The 18,121-nt window shown below is 41.2% G+C and overlaps 1 protein-coding gene and 1 pseudogene across 1 annotated transcript; one reads left to right on the forward strand and one right to left on the reverse strand.

Moving 5' to 3' along the window:
* Positions 1–425: 425 nt before the first annotated feature.
* LOC140949656 (uncharacterized) lies at positions 426–16,020 on the forward strand (annotated as a pseudogene).
* On the reverse strand, positions 7,411–8,849 carry LOC140950777 (uncharacterized). Its single transcript, XM_073400007.1, has 2 exons — positions 8,736–8,849; positions 7,411–8,307 (listed from the first exon to the last, which is right to left on the reverse strand). Exons 1-2 carry the CDS (start codon positions 8,847–8,849, stop codon positions 7,411–7,413), a joined length of 1,011 nt encoding a protein of 336 aa, XP_073256108.1.
* Positions 16,021–18,121: the final 2,101 nt, after the last annotated feature.

Consider the following 18,121-nt stretch of genomic DNA (forward strand, 5'->3'; position numbering starts at 1 on the left):
GCAGGTTCAAGTCAGCAAGAAGATAAGGCGTACAGTGCTATTCGTGCCTTTGAGGTGGAGCAGATGACTTACGCATTCAGTTTTTGTGAGGTCTGCAAGGAACGACGACTGGAGTGCAAAGGCACAAGAAACATGTGTACTCGCTGCAGGAGAGATAAGAAGGTACCAAAAGTGTGGTCAGGTGAGAATAACATGGATCCAATGACTGTTCCTGAGATTTTGTCTGACATGTCCGATGCTGAGCAGATGCTGATAGCCAGGCTAGCACCCACCGTGCATGTACACTTACTGAAGCATGGAGGTATCGCTTCAAAGGGGTATTGCATTGCATTCCCACAGGCTGTACCGGCAGAGGTGGATATCATACGCGTGAGAAGACAAGGAAAAGATGATACCCATAAGGACTTCAGAGTTAGAAGACACCGTGTTGAGCGAGCCCTTCATTGGTTGAAGGACAACAATCCTGCTTATGGTGATGTTGTTATTGATGGCGCTCGCATAGAGAATTTACCGGAAGATGGTGAACTGCCGAATTTGAGGACTGTTGAGTTCTCTGAAACAGAACGCACAGACGACTGAGGCCCTGCACCACAACAATTGGATGCTGGGGATACAGACAGTACTGATGACTCAACAGTCTCTGGAATTATTCTTCCAGAGCCTGGAGTGAATGTGCAAGCACAAGTAGAAGCAGCCATAAATGAAGTTGTTTCTGAACCTCTGGAAGATGAAGCTGGAGAAGCACAACGAAATGTGCAACGACCAGTGATCCCTTGGCCGACCACAGGCACAACACCAGCATCAGAGTTTACCAGTCCCTACTTTTTTACGATGGCATTTCCTTGCTTGTTTCCTCATGGAAAGGGTGATTTCCACATAAACCGTCCAGTGACGTGTCCAACACTGCATAACTGGGCAGAGCACCTGCTGTGGTACCAAGACGGAAGGTTTGCGAGGCATAAAGTCTGGAAGTTTGTTGTCCACAATATGATCATGAGGAAGCGTGCCCTGGAACAGAGTCGGTTCTTTGTTGATCAGCAACTTGGTGACCCACAAATAACTGTTGCAGACCTGCAAGAGCGACTTGCGAGAGGCGACACTTTTACTGACAAGTTGTTGTATTTTGGTGCAAATCTACGTGGAACAGCTCAATACTGGCACCAGAGACGTAGAGAGCTTCGTGCCTTGGTTGAGTTCATGGTCAATGAGAAGCATGGGTTGCCTTCATTTTTCATGACTGGAAGCTGTGCTGAGTTTTACTTTCCCCCACTAAGGAGACTATTGGAAGAGTACATCTTACAGACCACAGGCGAAGAAGTCAACCTTGCTGAAGATAGCAATGCCCGCTTCAAGGCAGTACAAGAAAATACTCATGTAGTGGTGAGTTACTTTGACCTACGTACCCAGGCATACCATGAGAAGGTTTTGAAGCCGGTATTTGGTGTCTCTGATTATTGGTACCGCTATGAGTTTGCCAAGTCCCGTGGTCAAATTCATTGGCATCAACTCAGCTGGAGGGAAGACAGGCAACCACATCAGCTATTGCATGAAGCTCGTGGAGATGGTTGCGAAGAGGAAGAGTATGCAGCTAGACTTAGTCAGTGGGCAGATGAAACCTTTGCCATGACAGCATTACATCCAGCTGGCAATGATGAAGAAGGGCAGCCAAGAAAAGACCTCTGGTCACCACCTGAGGGAACAGCTGAGCCCATATCAGATGACAGGGATCCCTTGGTGAAGATTCTAATGCAAATAGCTGCAACACGAGAAGCAATACTGGAGGATCATTTGCTTTTAGTAAACAGGGTTGGACTCCACAGTTGCTCTGATTACTGCTTGAGAACTCCTCGCCATCCGGAGCAAGGACTGCAGCCTAGAGAACGTGTATGTCGGATGGAGTTTGAAAGTGAGTTCCGCCCAGGGAAAAAAGTGCACAGTTATCCGGAAATTGTGGAAGATCATAACGGAGCTCCCCGCCTAGAGATGCCACGTGACCATCCACGTGTGGTTCAGCATTCTCGTTATCAGTTACAATCGTGGAGAGCAAATGGGGATGTAAGCTTGATTCTTTCCAATTCCCCTCCAGACAATCCTAGCACTGGTGATATCATAGCCATAATTGACTATGTGTGTGGATATGCTTGCAAAGATAGCGAACCCACTGGTGCAACTGCTGATCTCTTTAAGGACATGGTGAATGCTGTTGATGCAGCTGATGCAGACCAAGTGACAGGTAAGTCAGTGTGTGCAAAGATGCTGATAAAGACCGTGGGAAGACGAGATATCAGTGGACCGGAGGCATCCTTTGAGCTGAGTGGCCTAGCTCTTTGGCGATGTAGCCGTCCATTTACCTATTTGTCCATGTCGGGGTCAAGGAGACTTGAACGTGATGGTGAAACTGCAACTCGCAGCACCCCACTGGATAAGTACCTTGCACGACCACGAGATGAGCACTGTTCTTGGTACCACTTTGCATCGAGGAACGGTAATGTCCCTGTTGTAAGTGGTGGTTCTACACACGCAATGTGGCCACTGAATGAGGACTACTGTAGGACCCTATCATGAAATATAAACGTTCATATATCCCTGTACTTGACTAAATAAACATCTTCACAAGGCTAAGAAGTTTACCTTAGCTTGTTTCATTACCCGCAGATCCCCTGTTACTCATTATTGAGTATGTACCGTAAGGTGACCTGCTGGGCTATTTGAGGAAGAGTCGAGGACTAAACGACACGTACTTCAAGGACCCGGATAGCAAGCCACAGACCACTCTATCTGCGTATCAGTTGATGAAATTTGCCTGGCAAGTCGCAGATGGAATGTGTTACTTGTCTTCAAAAAAGATTCGATCGTCTGTTTTTGCTTTGTTATATTATTGGTGTGAAAGTAAACATGAAAATGAACAACCTAAGCGGTTGAAAAAGAACCTGAAAACTTCAGGCTTGACCGGGAATCGAACCCCGATCTTTGCGATGACCGGACGCAACGCTCTGCTATCCACTGAGCTAATCAAACTGATTGAGCTAATGAGGTCAATGGATTTAGCGGTTCCCGGTCATCGCAAAGGCCAGGGTTCGATTCCCGGTCAAGCCTTATTTTTAAGTACTTTTCAACCGTTTAGGTTGTTCATTCAACTGTGAATATCATGTTCACTTTCTTTTCTTGAAATTTCAATCTATATTCTATTACTGTCGGAGACAGAGACAGGTCTCTTCATAGATCACGCCAAAAGATTTGACAAATGTTTTTGCCTTGAAAAGTACCCGGACTCGAAGACAATAGCCATTTGCATTAAATAGTCATGTGACATCGTTTTTATGCAAATGAAATTTATATGATTTTGCCATCGCAAAACGATTAGTGGGACATATCTTAAACAAAATAATAGTGATTTGGTTTATCAAACCCGCACCATTTTCTTCAAACAAGTAAGTTCGTAGCTGGTTACGTGACCAAAATATGATTTTTACAATTATGAATTACCTCTTTCTGCACGCAAATTTTGCACTTAAACTTCAAGGCAAATGTTGAAAGGATGATGTGGTAACGTTTACAGCACATCTGAGCTTAACTATGAAACGTTTAACAAGTATAAGCAAAAACTAGTTTTGGCTGCCATGTTGACGAGCATACTCTTGTCCTCCAACATGGCGGCCACTACAAATCATGACGCGTTGTTGAAAAATCAAAGTGCCATAAAATATCTCCCTTAAATGTGTTTCCTCTCAAATTTCGGGTGTAAGATCATTTTTATGTGCTCTGTCAATTTTTGGCATCAGCAAGATTCCAACCCATCGTTTAAAGGAAGCATTGGTCACGTGACCTCTTAGTCCAAGTGGCTTCTTCCTTTTATTGCTGCGGAGCGACCGAAGGGAGCGAGCAGCAACATAATCAGGATTTAAAGGAAATATATAAGGGGCGACGAATTCTCGAATTCATCACTTTTTACCACAATGCATTGCATTTAACCACACTTTTTACCACAATGCATTGCATTTAACCAGAGTGCATTGCGCCACGAACAACTCAAATAAAAACACGGGGAAGTAGTGCATCGTTCGCTGCTCAGTTCTACAGCACGGTTAGAGGTCTTACCAAATTTTAAGACACGCAGGAGTCTTTCAGATGAGTACGATGGTTAACTTGGGGAGTGGATTTCAATTCAAGAGCCTTTGACTCGTCCAGGTGTTAAACCTGACGAGAAGATGAGCATTTGCTCTTCGACTCCGCAACACGGGGGATATACAAATTCCAGCTTGCTAGAAGGTGATGTGAAAGTGAGAAAATGTCATGCAATGCTATTCTTAAGAAACTGTATGAGCCGAAAATGGATGTGATTTTGACCATTCGCTTCAAAATAACATCGGATATCGAGATAACAAAACATATGTTTTGTGTCCTACTTTGCAGACCAGGACGTGTATCGGCGTTTTGAAAAGCATAATTATGTTCTTTCATTCATTCATTTCCATGGAATATGCGTTTACATTGTTTTTTCACTGTTAATAGCTCGGTTAATGCGGCTGGCGATCATCTTGCCGGCGGAAGTTTCAAAGAAAAGGAATAAAATGAAACACTTTTCCCAGAAATTACGTAATCAGCCTCCGTGGTGTAGTGGTTAGGTGTAGTCGCGGCGAGTCGAAGATGCCGGGTTTGAGTCCTACCGAATTATGTATTCCTACTTTCCTTTTTTTTTCCGTTTTTTGTGTTGTTGTTTTCTATAAATATATAGCTAAATAACTGTTACTTAATAAAGTACAACAAACAGCAAGAAAAGTATCGTGTTTCCACAGAAAATATCGTGCACCGTATATTAAATATCTGGATAAACAATCTCAATTTCTATTATTTCCTAAAATTTACTGTGGGAAAACCAGAGTTGATAACCACTTGATCATTTTCTAAACAACGTTCCCACGAGTTCTTTCTAGCTATAGACTGATAGTAATTATTCTAGTACTTTCCAACATGTAAATAGGACATTTAATGTCATTTTTGATTCTTTTAAGTCTCACTGCCTAACTAATGCCAGTATCAACAGAATGTGCCGCAGCATTACTATCTTTTAGATACCCTAGTCATATAATATATAGATTTAGCCAGGGCTAAAAGCGAAGCTCCCGTTAATAAATCATAATTTAAATCAAACAATAAACTTGTAATCCAGAGATCAGTTCACATTCATGTGACTTTTGAGGCAAAGGCTAAGTGATTTTAGAGAAAAATAATTTGACAGTCCAAGAGTGAAACAAACTTTACATCGAGTTATTAGTCTTATTTGTACACCCTAAATTAGCAATCATGTTTGATCACAGTAGATTAGGCCTGGAAAACAAATAGACCTATTCGTGTATTGTTTTTGCATTAGCTGTTGCATCATAATGTGGTATTCGCCAGTCTCTCCAACATTGCTCCGTTAGAGAGACTACGGATAATTGGACAACCCCGAAAAATAAATTTTAAGAAACACACGCCCCACGATAGTCCTTGGTGGCAGCCAATTTACACATTGCATTCCTCTGTCTAAAAGAGAGGCCAAAATAAAAAAATCAGGCTGGATTTTTTGTGTTCGACAAGTTTAGTTTACAAGTAAATCTTGGCGACGAATCTGGTGGCGTGTAAACCAGCCTTTTAAACATACTTTTTCTCATCACGTCTCAGGTAAAGGATAGTATGAGGCACTTTTTTATCATACAGACCTAGGACAGAATTTGTTTTTTTTTGCCGTATTTAAACCTGCAGTTTTTCACAATGGAGACAATTTGACCTCATTTAATATCCACGACGATCAAAGCGCGCGTTTTCTTTGCACAACAAATTATAGCATTGAATTATAAAACGTTTTCATAAAGAGAATTCCATAATGCCGGGACGTTAGAAAAATCTGGTCCTATGTGATATGCAGGGTAATAATTATGGGCTTTTAGGAGTGCATCCACGAAAGGACCAGGCAGGGGCGGCACAAGCCATCTAACCGATTTCGATGAAACTTGGCCAGTTTGAAGGGGTCCGCCCAAAACTACTTCACTCTAAGTTTAAGGAAATTTGGTCGAAACCGGGGGGAGTTGACCACCCCCTTGTTTTTTTTCAAAAAAAATGACCAAAAAACACCAAAAAATTGGTCAAAAGTATAAAGCTCTACTGCTAAAAGAATTACACCAAACCTTTTCATATTTTCAGTGAATGTAATCCTACCCAAAGACAATTTAATGTAACTGTTTCGTTTTTCTACGACAAGTTCTTATGACTCAAGTCATCTCAGCCAAGACCCCCCCTCTCACCCAATAGTGAAAATTGTTGAAATATCCAAAGTTTAGGCCAAAACATCTCCAATGCCGGAGCATGCTTCAGAAAACGGAGCATACCGTCTAAAAGGCGGGACTTCATACTAACATTATCTGCAAAAAAATCTTTGAGCACTCATTTAATTATTCCACAGGAAGACTGCAAACACGTCGTCCACCACAGGGTACCCGCGTCATTTTTTTATATTATAACGCGCTACTTCGGTAATTATGGCACAGCAACAGACGAATAATGCCACAAAATGGTTGAACACCATACACTTTGATGAAGTAGAACCATTTCTATCTAATAGCTAAAATAAAAAAAAAGTTGGCCCACCACAGGATACCCACTTCATTTTTTTTTTCATCATTACTCGCTAATTCGGTAATAAAGACATAGCAACAGGTAGAAAATGCAGCAAAATGGTTACACACTATAAAATTTAATAAAATTGAACCGTTTCAAAAGCTTTTGTTTGTCTTAAGCCATGAAAATGACAATCGACGGCTTAATGATGACCTCTATTATTGTATAAGTGAACTTCGTGACGGAACTTACTCATCGCTAAGTGAAACACAAGAGTCACAGAACTCAATCAAAATGCTTACATTGTCTGTATTTGAACGTTAGAATGATCGTATAATGAGACTGACTTTTGTTCATCTAATAAAGGAATAATACATTTGCTTGAAACTTGCACGCCACATTGCATCTTAATGCAGAAAACTTTATCAGAAAGACCTTGCTATACTGAAAACAAAATCAACTGCGTGTTTTTGTGACTTGTGCCCTAAAGAACTGTCCTTTGTAAGAACTGTCAAAGACAAAAGTCAAAATAGATATAATCAAACAGACAAACACTCTCATCGAAAGTAAAGTTACAGTTCTAGCTCCCTCCTGATTTGAAGCCGTGTTCTGATAAGGGGAGCTTCAGCCACATATGGGTCTTTCTCCTCATCTTCGCTTTCTCCTCCCTCGGGTACCAGTTCTGTTGGCGCTGGCCTCACCTCCTCTCTTCTATGAAGACCCCCACTCCTGTTTAATGCGGCCATTCTTCTGAAATATCCGGAGATCTGGGTAGATGTCAGCCACTCGTCTTTGGTAAATACCTTCGTTCCCTCAGCGGTTCACGTAGCTACCAGAAATTGACTTGCAGGTCTCTGCCCAGTTTTTCTTTATCACGTCGTACGTGGACTCTCTCTCTAACGCGAGAAGGTGTTTCCCGGCATCAAGGTGACGCTGAAGGCTGCTGTGACTTTCGTAAACTTTTATGCAACTCTCCTCTGGGCAGCCAAAGGCCACACGCTCTTCTTCTTCAAGCTGAATCCGTTCTACGGCTATAGAGTCCGTTGGAGGTGATGCGGGCTGCTGTTCTTGCGTGCTGGAAGATGCACGGAAGACACCAGTCAGTATGTCAGGACTATTGAATGCCTGGAGAACTTGTAAGTTTGTCGGGCCTTGAGGGGTACCGAGACGCGCTAGCGACGCCGCGGAAAAGACCTTTCCGGGTCCGACATTGTAGGCCCGCCAAGCGATCATCTCTCCACTTTCAGTGAACACGAAGTTGTTCAAAGACTGTATGCCACTCAGCGAGTGCTTGGTCATGTTTTGGGACCTTTCGTCAACCTTGCACACCACTGAGTAGCAGCCTTTGACGCCCCCATACGATTCAATAGTAGCTTTCATGTGTCTTGCTGTCTTGACGTCGTTGCCTTCATTAATGTAGTGCCTAATGTGGCTCTTCAAGGCGGCGGCTCGGCGGTCACATATATCTTTCCCAGCTTGGGCCTCACTGAAGTCATAACGAGCTATGCGGACACCAATTCGCCGTCCAAGGCTTGGAAGACTGAGAAGAAGGAATGCGCAGTGATAACAGCCTGCGTTGTCAGATCTTAGGAAAGCTTCATTCAGTCTAGGTTTCTGTCGTTTCATGGTGGTTAGTGAATCTTCGATGATGGAGGCAACGCTGAACCAGTTTTGATTGCATTCATCAAATAAGTCGATATATGTACGTGTCTGAAAATCATAATAGTAAAGCATTTTTAACCATGAATAGTGCGCCAAGGTACCTGGACACAGTCAAGAGCTAATGGAGTATTAACCTGCGCATTTTGACTTGAAACAGAGATAACACCCGGGAAGGTCTGCTTTTTTCGAGAATGTTTATGGCCTTTTATTTGGATTAAAAATGTACTCCGTCCCATGCGCTTTTGCGCGCGCTTACATGCGTCGCCAACGTTTTATCTTTATGTAAGTGCCGAAAGCAATGAAATGTTGAAATTCACTATTAGGAATTTAAGCTTTCGCGTCTTTTCTCGGCCTGGCATTCTTATCAGTTATCCAATTTTGCAATCGGTTAGCGCAACAAAGACCGCGCTCACGAGAAACTAGTTTATAGTGGTCAGTGAGCGATAAAGACAGAAGAGTATGCACATGATTTCTACCTCAATTGTTCCATCTTCTGCTTTAGTGATGGCCACCGAGAGATGCCAGGACTTCCCCTCCTTTCCAAACCAGTCGCGCTGCGTTTCGCGAAAGCTGGTGGGAATAAACTTCATCGCCCAGTCTATTATTAGCAGAACCCGTGATGGTTTCAGGCTATCAACAATTTCGCTCTTGGCCGCATCCTGGTGAACTGAACGGAGAACGTGCGACTTCCATTTTCTATGTTCGGCGCAGCGCAGCTCAAATCATGCTGTAACTCCTCTCGTTTATCAGGACTAAAAAGGGAAAGAGTAGAGCTTGTCAACATCACGGCGGGATAGCGTCAGAAATTTTTCTTTGGAGCCGTTTTATCAAACAATAATGATGACTCTCTCACTTTTTTCGTAAACTGCGTTTCATTTAAAACATATGTTGATTAGCTTTAGAACCACCCAAAGCAATTTAAAATTTTTAACTGAAACTCATATAAAGCGCCCTGGGGATTAGGTTGTTAGTTGACAATAAATGCTAAACTCTACTTTTCTGTCACAAAGATGTTCTTACCTTAGATGTACTTCACCTGAATCCAACGCTAGTTGCAGATCTGAGACATTATTCTTTAGGTCTTCGCACCGGTCACAGGTTATGGTATGCTGATGTTGGCACTGACCGTTGTACTCTTTCTCTGTCCTACTGAGGGCGAACACTCTGCAGTGATCTGCGCACGGGGATTCGCTGGCTGTGTGGATCTTGAAATCCGTCTTCAGATACTGCCGACCTGCTTTGAGTCACATTAGAATGTTATCGGCCATTGTGCTATCCAGTCCTGTGATAGAAAAAATACACACAATAATAAATATTGATACTCCGTCAGCTTATTAAAAGTTGTGACAACTCGTGCACCTACCGTAATAATGGAAGGTGTTTATATCTCACCGGCTTGTTTGAGTTGATCAGTGATGTCTTCAAGAGTGGCGAGCGCCTGTACCCCATCTGTCTGAGTGTTATCAAGACCGGCTAACGATTTCTTTAGTGAAGCCCCACAAACCTGAAGAGAAACAAAATGCTTTGGTTTCAAACTAATTTCTAAATGCAAACCATTACTACTACTACACCACTACTACAACTACAATTAACCCTGATCAAAATTCGTCCTTTACGAACGTTTTATAATCCGTACCTTGATTATATTGAAGAGCGTGGAGCGTCCGAGAGGCTCAAAATTGGACTCTACACAAAAGTTCAGGTACATGCGCACTAGGTGGGAGGATATAACTGTGCGCACCATGTTCGGGATCTCTAAGCTCTCTCCACTCTCCAGTTTCAGAGTTCTGGTGCCATATGCCACATCTTGAAGAACTGATGGACTAGACAAGAAGTCAATAAAGTGGTCAACTTTCACAGCATCCAAACGGCATCTGGTGATCCTTCGTGGGTCAATGGGTTGCCCGGGCTTAGTTTGGAAAGCGTGCTTTCTTGCCTCGTCGATTCTTCATTTTGAGAGACCCAGAATCAAAGCCAATAGCTCGCTCTTCGAGTAGTCGTTCACGAAAAGCGACAGGATCTGCTGTCTCGTGTACCAATAGGCGGCTTCCTCATACAGAATCACCAGTCTGGAGACCAGCGTGTCTTCGACTATACCCTCAACCGCTTGTAAACGAATCCGCCGTTGCATGACTTGTTGGTAGAGCCAGGAGGCGTTGCCAGGGGCAATGGATTCAAGCACGTCTTCGATAGCCTGCTCCGCTTTTTTCCGGTAGTAGCGTTGGGTTCTGGATGACATAGTAAGAACGTCACATTGGCACTGTGACCTCACCGGGCTGACCCTTCCTTCAGTAGCCATTCTGAGGAAATTATTAAGGTAGTAAAGGCGGTGCTGTATTTGACGGGTGGGCTGCCATTCTGCCGACGTCTCTGCTGCGCCAAGAGACTCCTGGGATCCAGACGACGTCCACGACAAAGCGTCTCAAGTGCGCCTTTACATCACTGACGCAAGAATTCAAAGGAAAAAACTGTGTACGATCGGGGTATCTAGTTGATACGGCAAAAGAGCACGAAAACTGCGATATCGTTTTTGAACGAGAGACCTTTTCACCTCTACATCCTATACCTCTAACCGATCGGCGCATGTGAGGAACACTTTGAAATATCCATGCGCGTGCACGCTTTTTCCAATCAACGGTCTATTTTTAGAAAGCGTGTGAATCTCAACACTGGGCTTTTAGGTCTATTACATATCCTAAGCCCAAATTCAACATTTACGATCGCCAAACCTTTATACATGTAAAAACTCTGTTTTTAAAGTAGAAAACAAAACAACTCAATTCTTTCGTGTCAATTTGTATTTTTGAAGGGAACGTTTGTCCTGTTTGTAGTTATTATGGAAAATCGAATCGAGCTATCAAATTACAAAGATGTATGCGCTTGCCAGGAAGTAATTTCCAGGGATTAGAAAAAAAGAAGCGTTTGGCTGTAAACAGCCAAACGCTTTTCTCCTTTTTTCTCCTTTTCATGCGTATTAGGTAACCGACTTGAGTCGCAAGCAAATCAATTTATTTTCAGAAAAGGGAATTCTTTTGGATAACGTTTTCTAAATCAAGATGCAATGTGGCGTGCAAGTTTCCAGCAATTGTACTATTCCTTTACCAGACGAACAAAAGCAAATTTTAGTATACAATCATTCTAAAGTTCAAATACAGACAATGTAATTTTGATAGTGTTCTGTGACTCAGGTGTTTGACTTAGCGAAGAGTAAATTTCGTCACGAAGTTCACTTATACAATAATAGAGGTCATCATGAGGCCGCCGATTCTTATTTTCATGGCTTAGGACAAACTAAAGCTTTTGAATTGGCTCAATTTCATTAAAGTTTATAGTGTGTGACCATTTTGAGGCATTTTCTGTCTGTTGCTACGTTATCATTACCGAATTAGCGCACTATAATGAAAGGAAAAAAAAAAGATTGACGTGGGTACCCTGTGGTGGGCCCTTTTTTTATTTGGGCAATTAGATAGAAATGGTTCTATTTCATTAAAGTGTATGGCGTGTAATCATTTTGTGGCATTGTCTGTCCGTTGCTGTGCGATAATTACTGAATTAGCGCGTTATAATGAAAACAAAATTGACACTGGTACCCTGTGGTGGACGACGTGTTTGCAGTCTTCCTGTGGAATAATTAAATGAGTGCCCAAAGATTTTTTTGCAGATATTGTTAGTATGAAGTCCCGTCTTCTAGACGGTATGCTCCGTTTTCTGAAGCATGCTCCGGCATTGGAGATATTTTGGCCTAAACTTTGGATATTTCAACAGTTTTCACTATTGGGTGAGAGGGGGGGTCTTGGCTGAGATGACTTGTGTCATAGGAACTTGTCGTAGAAGAACGAAACAGTTACAATAAATTGTCTTTGGGTAGGATAACATTCTCTGAAAATATGAAAAGATTTGATAGAATTCTTTTAGCAGTAGAGCTTTAATACTTTTGACCAATTTTTAGGTGTTTTTTGGTCATTTTTTAAAAAAAAAAACAAGGGGGGTGGTCAACTCCCCCCGGTTTCGACCAAATTTCCTTAAACTTAGAGTGAAGAAGTTTTAGGTGAACCCCTTCAAACTGGCCAAGTTTCATCGAAATCGGTTAGATGGCTTGTGCCGCCCCTACCTGGTTATATCGTGGATGCACTCTTAGTGAAAACGATAGAAAAATCACTTTTCGGCCAGCCGGACGGGTTCTCACTTTTGACAGGCACCAAATTTGCAGTGCGATTAATAGAGTTACCATTTACGCTTCAACATGATAGAGAAATTGTTATGTTTAGGTTTTATTTCCCTTTATTTATTAAACTGTGTATGGTTTTGTCATGTGTACTCTTTTAAAAGCGAGTGATATTTACGCGCCCGTTTTGAGTATTCCTGCATGCGATGTTTATCGGTTCGACTGGAAACAACCGGTGCAGCGATAAAAATTGCGAGAGGGACTAGTAACAATCAATAGAATAAATATAAATTCAGTGAAACATGTACAGAGACAATAATTTTCATTCACGAAGAGAAGTATTGAGATTAAATTGTCTCTGAAAATCATGAGTCAGGTAACCATAAGCTTATTTATGTTTTAAGCCGGCTTCCCGGTGTTTGCTCTTTTTGAAGATGAACTCGAGGCAAGAAAATCGCTCAGAAAATCATAACTAAATAATCTTCGAAACCTTTTCTTTGAATTTGCGGTCAAAAAATGTCTAAAGGCTTTTTAAACCTGATACTATTGTAGGTTAGATAGTTGCTCGTGTATAAACTTAAGCAGCATAAACCATACGCTCGACGTCAGGAAACCGAAAAAAAAAAAACCACATCAAAGACGATAATTACTCAGGCTTACCAGTCGAGATGCTGCTTCTGAAGGTCATCAAATGTTCCAGAATCGCTTGAGGCTTTTCAACTCTCTAAGCCTCAAGCAAGGGCAAGTAAGTAAGCTCATTTTTGAAAACGATGCCATCGAAAATTGGATTTCCAATGACTTTGACAAGCAGTGCATTTGTCAACAAAATGCGCAATAAACAAACCAGCCATGAATTACAGAACAATCTTGATAGCAGCTGTATTTCATTTTGTACACCAAGTAGAAAAAGACAGTTGAAAACATCACAAGATGACACAAACTCTGTCAGCTCCAGCTATCAGTAAACAAGTTTCCAGACGCTGCATATATATATAATATGGATGTACAATATCAGGTTGCAGGCTCCCAAACTAGCTGGAAAGTGTGAGATTAAACATTGGTATGTCTGTGGTGCGGAGGGACGGAAGGTCGGGTGGTCGGTGTACAGTCACGTGATTGCCGAATTTTCTAGGATGGATAGATTTTCTAAGCTATGGGGCAGGTGATGATGGTCAACGTATACTCTAGTTTGACAGCTGTCAATTAACTTTCATTAGAATGGCGAATATTCGAATTAACAGACTACGAGTGTAAATAAGACATATCCGTCCGGCATGTAGTGGAAAATGTAGGGGCAAAACGACTGGTCTTTTATCTGAGCCCGCCAGATGACAATGTGATAATTGTCAGCGGATCTCTGATTTTGACAGCTGTCAATCTAATCGTACTCATACGGATGGCTTACATAACTGTAAGGCTAATCAAGTTGTGCAAGATCTATTGTGACAAATGACATCGGCTTACATGAAGTGTGTGTACGGGTGGGCGGGCGTACGCTACGTCATAACCAAATTTTCTCGGATGGATAGTTTACCAAATTTTCTTACCCATGGTGGTCCGCTGCGCGCGCGCCTCGCGCGCGAGAGCTCCGCTATTAAGCTTTCAACGTAGCGTGCTAAAGGAATAACAAGTCTTATCTTTTCTTGAGGTAATCCATCGTGACTTGGCGGCAAGAAATGTTCTAGTTGGGGAAGGAGAAAAGTGCAAGGTGACAGATTTTGGAATGGCAAGGGATGTGCATCAGGATGACATTTACACCAAAAAAAGTCGGGTGGGTATAACATTGGGAATTTATAAACTTTCCGGCCTCGGCACTCTGAAAAAAAGGCATATGAGTTTCTCCTTTTTAGAAGGTTCTTCTATTTGTTAATGATGATCCCCGGAAAACGAACATGGTCTTCACTTGTGAGAAACGATTATAGTTACCAATTACAACAAGAAACTGATGCGTATTGGATAAAACCGACATATATGAAAATGCAAGAAATTTGCGAGGATTGCACGGTAATCTGTATTAATTCAGAAGTCAATTTGCTTTGGATGTTTAACCAATGATAGTGATATTTATGTTTTCTTTTTATTATGGGTGACAATTACTCCTTAATTTTGGCTCGAAATTTCAGCGTTAATTTATAATTTCACATGTGAAATTACAAAATTGTCATGGCAACGTTCCGCACGTCTCCAAGGTCTAAAAATTTATGAATGAAGATGTCACGGCGTTGAAAGACACTTTAGAAAACCTAAACACTCGAAAGAGCAAATCAAGAAGGATTATAACAGAAAATTGGAACAGTTTTGAGCTTAAAACGTTTCTGCATGTGCGTGAAGTTCTCGATATGATAAGCAGGTAACAAAAAAAAAAAACGCGATTGTGGGCGTTATTTGTGACCTGTGATATTTATAGGTAATCAAATGTATGACCTACAACTTGTTTTTGAAGAGAACGCCTTAGTTCGTTTGAATTCGTTTGAATTCGTTTTTTTCTTTTATAACTCTCAAGGGTCGCCTGCCTGTTAAGTGGACTGCTTATGAGGCTTTGTTGTATGGAGTGTACACAACACAAAGTGACGTGTGAGTAGGGAACATTATACGGCATTTGAGATCGCCTTGTTCATTTTTCGTTAACTACAAATGTTCACATCTCCCATTCCTTTTAATTTGCAGTTGGAGTTATGGTATTCTGCTTTACGAGATACTTACTGTAGGTAAGCGTGGATTAAAACACAAACATACACAATGTTGTAAACAGTTTAATAAACTGAGTTCTGCATCAGATATTAATTACATAATACAATCGCTCCTTTTCTCCAATAAATGAATAGATAAATCAAATATTCCAACGTTATTCTGTAGGCGGGACTCCATATCCAGCTATAAAACCTCGTCAAATCGCGGAAAGGCTTCATAAAGGATACAGAATGCCGAAACCAAAACACGTCGATGAGAAACTGTGAGTAAAGGCTCAGTTTATTGTATCATATAATAGCTTAGCTATTAAGGACTTTCAGTTTTGATTATCCCAGTTTTTAGTATTTGCAACTGTATCTCTATCAAGAGAGGCTACTCATGCAAGGGGGTATTGCCTCAATCCTCTTCCACGTGAGCACGAGACCAGACTATAGACTTGTGTGTGTTCTCCTTTAACTTTTGGCGCTCTTCTGTTTAAATTCCACCTGGGCTTTCTGCCTCCACATCAACGCTTAAAGCTTTTTACTTAAGGATAGGCGGGACATCACGAAAGTGGAAATTCTCCACTTCCCGTCTTTTTCTTAATTTGATATTAGAAAATCTTTAGGCTCCTTGTTAACATCACCCAGGTACCAGGTCATGCTAAAATACTGGGAGGAAGAACCAAATGATCGACCAACATTTCAAAACCTGCGCAAGACGATGAAGGAAATGGAGAGAAAACACAAGGTGAGATGATTAGGCAATATGATAAAGGTAGTACTACATTTACAGGAAAAGATTCATTATTTGATTGTTTCAACACTTATCAGACACAGTACAGTCATATAACAAAGATAACAAAACTCTTTGTTAAAATGGAGACAAGGAAGGGAATAAATTGGGTGGAAGGAGTGACAGTATAGCCACCAAGTGAAGGACTTTTGTAAGACTACTGAGAAAAAGACACATTCCAAAGACATTTGGAATTAATTTTGGAATATATTTTACAAAGAACAGCTCGTAAAAAAAGACCAAAGAGTTAACCTGTCTAAATAAGTGTATTCAGCAGATGATTTAAAATGGGGCCCCCTTTCTTGTCAATACAAACAGCATTCAATAAGGCCGAGGAAGATAACATATTCCGGGATCTGTATAATTCTTCAAATCACACAAAAGAAGAACCAAATAATTTCTTTGCTATTCATCCAAAAATTTGTAATTTTAAAACCTGTGGTATCTGTGCTATTCTTGCTATGTTTTAAGGCACTTTTTTGGCTCTTTCCACTTCGCATAACTCGCAAAATCCACTGCTTTTTTTGCCGTGTGTTCCCTGTACTTCTGTTTCCCTTCATTTTTTTATTTCTTTCTGTTATTGACGAGCGTTTTCCAAAATGTAGTCAACGGTAGCTACTTTTTATGCAGAATTAGCCGGGAGGTTTCAGCCAATCAGAAACTAAGAAACGTTTTGAATAAACTAAGGACTAGAACTTAATTTTGCGAAAATAGAACGGGTATATTTCGCAATTAGATGAAAAAGAAAATGAGACGAAATACATTTCACGGAATTTGTTTTATGAACTCGACGAATCGCACAACTGACCTTAATTTGAAATAGCAATTATTAAGCTTTAACAAGAGCCATAATAGGACAGAGAGGGAGTCTCCCAGTCAGGCCTTTGGGATATCTTAATTTCAAAAAAGTTATTTTTAGAACTATGCGGACCATGCGGAAACAGTTTCCGGTAAACTGGTTGACTTCCGGAAGATTCAGCGCGCAAAGCGAGGCGGGGTCAATAAATGAAAGAAATGGCTGCCTAAGTGGAGGGACGATGTGGAGGGTGTGTACTTGATAAATTGTCCTTCTTCAACGAAGAACCTACCATAGAAACTGGTGAAAACTTCTACACAAACGGATCCTTTACAAGAAACGGTAGAAATACAGTTAAAGTGAACCCGTGGACAATCGTTTTTGTTGGAACAGCTGGAAAGAGGACAAGTAGCATTGTCGCCCGGATAAGCGTTGAACACAAAATGCACGGGTCGTACAAAGACGACCGTACAAGCGACCTTGTGGACGTATTTTCTGTTGAAAGAGGAAGGGAAAAAAACGTATAAAGGTTTCGAGTATTTTTCTCAAGGACATGACCAGGAATCATGTGGAAAACACCTTTTACTGCTTTGACTGATATTTTGTACCGTGCTTCACATTCGACAATTAACAATTAAGCACTTTAATATTCTTGAACACGAGGTGAATAGAAGAGGGATATTCGCGGCAAGGTTAATATTCCTAAAGCCACTATTCACCAAGATTAAAAATCAGTAAGGAGACCATTTAAGTTCAATGTGATTGACGGTTTTGACGGATCAATTCATGTGTGAAAATCGGTTTGTGCAAAAGTTTGATCTTTACAGAATTTTCAAACATTGCAAATCAAATCGCAGTTAAAAAATCCTTTCGTAAACAATGGCCTAATGGGCTATATGGAATCGCCAGAACTTTAAATTCCGCTTCCCAGCCTGCGAAGAAAAGAAGAGCTTCGTTTTCATCTGTCAACTTGCCAAGTCAGGGAAAAAGGTTTCTTGTGCAGCTTGTGTTGTTCTTTAATAAGTGCAGACAATGGTGGCTCGGTTGCTCGAGGTAAGGCGCCGTTTCTCTGTAGTTTTCTTGACATTGACATCTCGAAATTTCGTAAATATTTGCTTTTATTTTTTTTGTCTTAAGTTGAATTTGATTTCTGGGGAAAATTCGCCTTTGAAGGAAATGTTGAGTTTACAAAACCACCACTTCTATTTAAACTGTAATTGTCAACATTCCATCGAACGAAAAATACTGCTCAGTAAAGTTAATCGGAAAACGTTCTTTTGAATACTTTGAAGTCTTTTCTTACCTTCACAAATATGGACCCCAGGGTTTTGCCTAATTCTGAAAGGTTCTTACTCTAAAAAAATTGGCAAAACACCGAGCTAACGCATTATTTACTCGCGAGGCTAAAACACTACAAAGATCACCGAGTGTGTATC

Source organism: Porites lutea, chromosome 10, assembly GCF_958299795.1.
Source record: "Porites lutea chromosome 10, jaPorLute2.1, whole genome shotgun sequence".
NCBI lineage: Eukaryota > Metazoa > Cnidaria > Anthozoa > Scleractinia > Poritidae > Porites > Porites lutea.